Source organism: Oncorhynchus gorbuscha, linkage group LG12, assembly GCF_021184085.1.
Source record: "Oncorhynchus gorbuscha isolate QuinsamMale2020 ecotype Even-year linkage group LG12, OgorEven_v1.0, whole genome shotgun sequence".
NCBI lineage: Eukaryota > Metazoa > Chordata > Actinopteri > Salmoniformes > Salmonidae > Oncorhynchus > Oncorhynchus gorbuscha.
Window position 1 is genome coordinate 19257012 of NC_060184.1, and position 6000 is coordinate 19263011.

Genomic DNA, 6000 nt, shown 5'->3' on the forward strand with positions numbered 1-6000 from the left:
GCCACATCAATTTACAGAAATACTAATAATAAACATTGATTACGACTATTATACATGATACGACTATTATACATGGAACTTTAGATAAACTTCTCCTTAATGCAACCGCTGTGTCAGATTTTAAAAAAACTTTACGGAGAAAGCAAACCATGCAATAATCTGAGTACAGCCTTTAGACAACAAAGCAGCCAAAAAGATACCTGCCACATTTGGTAGTCAACATTACTCAGAAATAGCATTTGAAATATTCACTTACCTTTGATGTTCTTCATCAGAATGCACTCCCAGGAATCCAAGTTCCACCATAAATGTTTGATTTGTTCGATAATGTCCATCAGTTATGTCCAAATATATTATTTTGTTATGGCGTTTGGTAAACAAATCCAAAAGCGCGTTCAGGTCGCGACGAACGTCGGACGAAAAGTTCAAAAAGTTCTGTTACAGCCCGTAGAAACATGCCAAACTAAGTATGGAATAAATCTTTAGGATATTTTTAACATAAAACTTCCTTAATGTTCCAACCGGACAATTCCTTTGTCTGTACAAATTAAGTGGAACGTAGCTACCTTTCACGTGAGCGCGCTGCCAGACCACTCACTCAAAGAGCCCTCATGAGCCCCTCCTTCAGAGTAGAATCCTCAAAACAGATGTTGACATCTAGTGGAAGCCTTGGGAAGTGAAACATAACTAATATCACCCTGTATCTTCAATGGGGGCTGAGTTGAAAAACTACAAACCTCAGATTTCCCACTTCCTGGTTGGATTTGTTTTTCATATGGCAGGTTTTTGCCTGCCATATGAGTTCTGTTATACTCACAGACATCATTCAAACAGTTTTAGAAACTTCAGAGTGGTTTCTATCCAATACTAATAATAATATGCATATATTAACATCTGGGACAGAGTAGGAGGCAGTTCACTCTGGGCACGCTATTCATCCAAAAGTAAAAATGCTGCCCCCTATCCTAAAAAGGTTAAATAAAGGTTAAATAAAAAAATATAATCTAAAGTCAATTAAATTCAGGACTGCTAACCAATCAGTAAACTTGAAGCCTCAGTAAAGCGTCTGCTAAATGGCATATATATATAATACACTGGCCTTTAGTTCGTAACCTGCTCTCCCTCTGTATGTTCAGGTCCAGAGGTTTACCCGAGGCAGGAGTGTGAGGAAGAGGAGGGACAAGCTGAAGGCTGATCGCCGAGCACAGTCTGTCCCCAGGGATGACATGCTGCCCAGGAAGGTACAGTTACAGTACAGCTCCTCATCTTACTCCTACTGTCTCTGTGTGTCAGAATATGATAGCATAGATGCTCAGATGTTCGCCTGAAAGACACATTTTATGTCGTTTCTTACAGGACAGCGCATCTGCTGCTGACGACACCCCTAGCAGCGACCGCATCGCCCACAAACATGAGGTGATTGAGGCGAGCAAGAGCACAGACAGGGAGCTCAGAGAGCAGGTTAGCTATTACCGTAACCTTGTAACAACACATGAGAAGGTCAGCTATTACCGTAACCTATCAACACCACATGAGAAGGTCTGCTATTTCCGCATTCTTCTAACAACAAAACATGTTTACCCAGGTGAAATATGTCATTAATATTAAACACGTGGAACATGTGATGAGCTGTGCTGTCGTCCCATTGCAGCCATCGCTCTCAGAACCCCTCCGTCGTAGAGAGAACAAACATGGCGAGAAGAGGCGGGGCAAACTGCGAGGCTCCTCCCCCCAGCCCCCACCCCCCCCACACAACTACAAGGCCTATCAGCTGTACACTCTGTACCGAGGCAAGGATGGCAAGGTCATGCAGGTAGATAGAAAAAGTACATACTCACTGTCTCTACAATAACTTATTTTGTTTGAACATTTTCATGTGATGCTATGATATATTACGCTTACCAAATTCACTTTAAATGTAGCTTTAAAGGACTGTGAATGGAGCTACTATCATATATTTTCTGTAATGTTGAAACCTTGTAAGAGGCTTTGCTACTATATTCTGCTATTTAGAAACATATATTTCAGTCTGAGTATGGCCCTGCGACAGGGGGTTTACTCACTCCAAACAGCCAACCCGACTGCTCAGAAGCATCTGCATAGTCCTAATGCACACTGTTGCCTTGTTTTGTATCACATTCCAATTATAAAACTGGGGGGACCCGTCCCCAGAGAAAGTTGGCCCCTGGGTTTACTTGTACATTATGCTTCAAAAACATGTTTAGTTCTGTTAGTCTCCACTGTCAAGTGGCTCAGTGCTCATGGTTATTGTCTGTGTCCCAGGCCCCTATCAACGGCTGTCGCTGTGAGCCTCTGATCAACAAGCTGGAGAACCAGCTGGAGGCCACCAAGGAGGAGATGAAGACGGAGATCCACACGGTGCAGGACCTGATGAACAACAAGATGGGACAGCTGGACCGCAAGAACAAACATCAGGTACGGACTAGACCAGGGTGGGGTTCATTAGGGAAGGCGACGTAAAATGTTTTGCACCAAAAAGCTAAAAGGAATATTTCTTATTGAACCAGTCCAGATAGATCAGTTCCAGTTTCAGTCCATTCCCTACCGTTTGGTGCCTAATGAACACTACCTACACCACACCTGTCTCTCAAGTCACAGCAGTGCTGGTGGATGTGGGGCGGGAAATCCATGCATGTATAATTTGTGCTGATTTTGCATAGCCTATTAATGAAATGAAGTGTAATGTTGCTAAAGTCAAAAACAGCTCTGAGCTTTTGTCACAACCGGCGTCTTGCATTAATCATGACAGCTCTGTCAGATTTGGGCATTTAACTCTGGTTTGTGATTGTGTGGTTCTAGATCCGTGCTCTGGATAAGATGACAGTAGAGAGGGTGTCAGCGGAGAGGACGGAGTGCCAACACAGGATCAACCAGAGAGCCATGCAGGAAAGACAGGAGGGGGAAAAGAGACAGGTAATACGAACAGCAGTGTCAACTCACACAACACAGCAGGAGAAGGTGGTCTATGCCATATCACTTTTTAATTCGAGGTTTAGCTCAGACATTTCAACAATGCATTTACACTTACGATGAATACTATTGTACGCTACTTTTTCCTCTGTCATTAAACCCCTTCATGTCTTGGCCTGCCCTTCAAGCAGGCATCAGTGGTGAACGAGCTGAAGAACTGGTGCATGGCCAAGCTCCAGAACATCGAGGTGCGCTTAGCAGGAGACCCCTGCAACACCAAGCTGCGCCGTTCCTCGTCCATGTCTGAGGGCCTGTGTGAGGTGGACCCAGGGGGCCTCACCGTGCTGCCTGCTGGGGGGCCTGGGGACAGCGCCCAGTGTCTGGCCCCCCACATCACTGATGTCACCGAGGGAGACCGCAACACCGCCGCCACAGAGGACCCCTCAGCCAACCACTGCTTTGCTGTTCAGGTGGACAGCTCTCCAGGTACAGTTCGAACAGAACTCTGTGAAATAGCCAGCGCTCTGAATTACTATGCTTATGCACATTCATGAACGCACATACACAAAGAGTGGGAATTAATTTCAAGCAAATACAGGCTTGTGCAAGCATTACGTAATCTAAGTTTATTAAGTTTATTATTCTTAGGTCATACCTTCTTTCTTTTTTTTAGGTAAATAAAGATTGAATGGCCCAAATAACATTTTCACAGAAATTGAAAAATTATTGTTGCCTATGGCAGGCTAATTAAAATATCATCCCAAACTATCAGATTGCATTTGAAGATTGGCAATCTCACTGGAACAAATTTGAATAATCATAAATTATTTGTGTGTCATGCTCTAAGGTTGACTTTTTAATTCTAATTTATTCAATAATTGCTTCTTGGAAATCTTCCAGACAGTGATAAACATCCCAAGCAAGCGGAGATCTCCTCCCCAACTACTGCCAAGTTCCTGTCACAGTCTCCCCAAGTAGTGCGACCCAAGGAGCGCTTGCTAGGTGCTACTGAACACTGGAGGCCGTATCAAGAACTGCAGGACGTGGCGCTGCTGGAGTTGGGACCGAGCAGCAGGAGCAGCAGAAGCAACAACAACCGGGCCAGCAGTCTGTCACCAGCGACAGAGCGCCACTGCAGCAGCAGACAGGACAAGGACCGCAACAGGGATAGAGACCGGGAGCGGGGCAGGGACAAGGGCAAGCACCACAAGAGGCACTCCCAGGGCAGGACTAAGGCCAAGGGGGCCACGGTGGGGCAGGCCGAGGGGACTCAGACTCTGGAGGTGTTTGAGGAAAGAGCCGTGGAGAGAGACGGGGGGGAGAGCTCCTTTGCCCAGGAAAGGGAGAACATGCACGCCCTGGAGGTGACACAGTACTTCTTTGAGGCGGTGTCGACCCAGATGGAGCACTGGTATGAGAGGAAGATTCAGGAGGCCAGGTGGCAGGCGGACCAGAGGGCCCAGGCAGACAGGGCTGCCCTGCTGGAGAGGATAACATACCTGGAGGACGAGCTACGCATGCTCAGGACTAACAGGCACGACGACAGCTAACACAGACATACCACTACAGAGTTTAAAGCAGTCGAGGCTGCTGAGGGGAGGACGGGACGGCTCATAATAATGGCTGGAATAGAGCGAATGGAATGGTATACTTATTCCACTCTATTACCACAAGCCCATCCTCCCCAATTAAGGTTCCACCAACCTCCTGTGGTTTAGAGTTACACCTTCAGAATGGCAAAAACCATCTGAGGTCATTACAGATGGCAACCTGGATCTAGTGGATCCACTAGTAGACTTGACCATAAATTGGCCATACATTTGTCATTGACCATTCACATTCTCTACAGAATTTCATACTTATATCTAATAATGTCATGCAACAGTAGAAAATAATCCATTTGTAATGGTGACTTATAAATGAGAAATGTTATGGCATGCCAGACAATTCAGTATAATGTTGTCTTGTTAATCATGTGTTTTGTTGTATACACCTGGGCAGCTCCTGTCTGTTGTGCTTTGTAAAAACCCCAGTAAATGTACTGCTGGTTACAATGGATCTGTCACAGTGCCATTATTGAACTGGAACACCTACACATATTGGCACATTGATAGCTTGTCCTCAACATGCCAATATTCCAGTGCTTTTTATCCTGTGACGTGAAAGCCTGTTATGAGAATGATTCTGGGGGTTTGTGGAAAATGTGGGTCATTTTTAGTAACATTGTAAAAAACAAAATTCAATGAGAGAGTAGAGGAAAACGAGAGCAGACAGCTTCAGGAATAGTTTTGAGTTAGCCAGGATGCTTAACATATTAGTAGAATAAACTACTGCAAGCTTTCATATGTGACTTACAAAGGCAACAGAGCTCACAAGAATACAGCCAAACTGTAAATGTCTTAACTGAAGAGAAGTTGTGCTTTCATAACTTTAGTACTCATCCACTTCTGCTCCAGCCCACTATTTATTTGATGGTAAAAACTCCATAACACCCTAATGTTTATCCTCAGCACTAAAATGAGTTACTGTTAGGAAGACCATGTTGGCATGATGAAAAGTCAAATAGACTACTGTAAATGTGTTACCGGGCTCATAGGTGACACTTGTTCTGTTCATGTGAGGTCGTTGTACATTGATGTCTCTGCTGATATGAACATATATTCTGTCTAATGAAGTCAGATGATGTCAAGTGTATTTTGTAAAAACCTAAAGAGAAACTACAAAAATGGCACGTCTTTTTTATATTCAAGAGGTAGACGCTAAGAGCTACCCAAGAGCAGCCCAACATGAGCTCTGGAATACTAGTTATAACCAATAAATAAATCCTTACCTATGGTGTTATTTCACATGATTGCAAATGGCATATCATCAATGATTCTCACAGCTTTTCTCAAAAGTGAACTAGACTCAGAGATCTGGGAAAGTGTCACCACTGCTAGACATGGACATTTTAATAGCAACTGAACTGATAGGGGACTCCCAATGACATATCTCATATGGTTGTGCTCACGCCAAACAACATTCTGTATCAGACACAAGCAGTGTCAGGGATTCAACGAGAAGAAAGTA

General features: G+C 44.2%; 1 protein-coding gene across 7 annotated transcripts in view; it reads left to right on the plus strand.

Moving 5' to 3' along the window:
* The window catches only part of LOC123990658 (ankyrin repeat domain-containing protein 6-like), a 28674-nt gene extending 22897 nt beyond the window's left edge, over positions 1–5777 (plus strand). For 4 of the 7 annotated variants that reach the window (XM_046291384.1, XM_046291381.1, XM_046291385.1 and 1 more), the window contains exons 10-16: positions 1137–1241; positions 1357–1461; positions 1652–1813; positions 2284–2436; positions 2821–2934; positions 3120–3417; positions 3832–5777. In XM_046291384.1, the coding sequence (XP_046147340.1) occupies positions 1137–1241; positions 1357–1461; positions 1652–1813; positions 2284–2436; positions 2821–2934; positions 3120–3417; positions 3832–4481 (1587 nt within the window). In that variant the 3' untranslated portion in view covers positions 4482–5777. The remainder of the gene's footprint in view (positions 1–1136; positions 1242–1356; positions 1462–1651; positions 1814–2283; positions 2437–2820; positions 2935–3119; positions 3418–3831) is intronic. The other 3 variants (XM_046291386.1, XM_046291382.1, XM_046291383.1) reach the window with 2 other exon arrangements.
* The last annotated feature ends 223 nt before the right edge of the window (positions 5778–6000 follow it).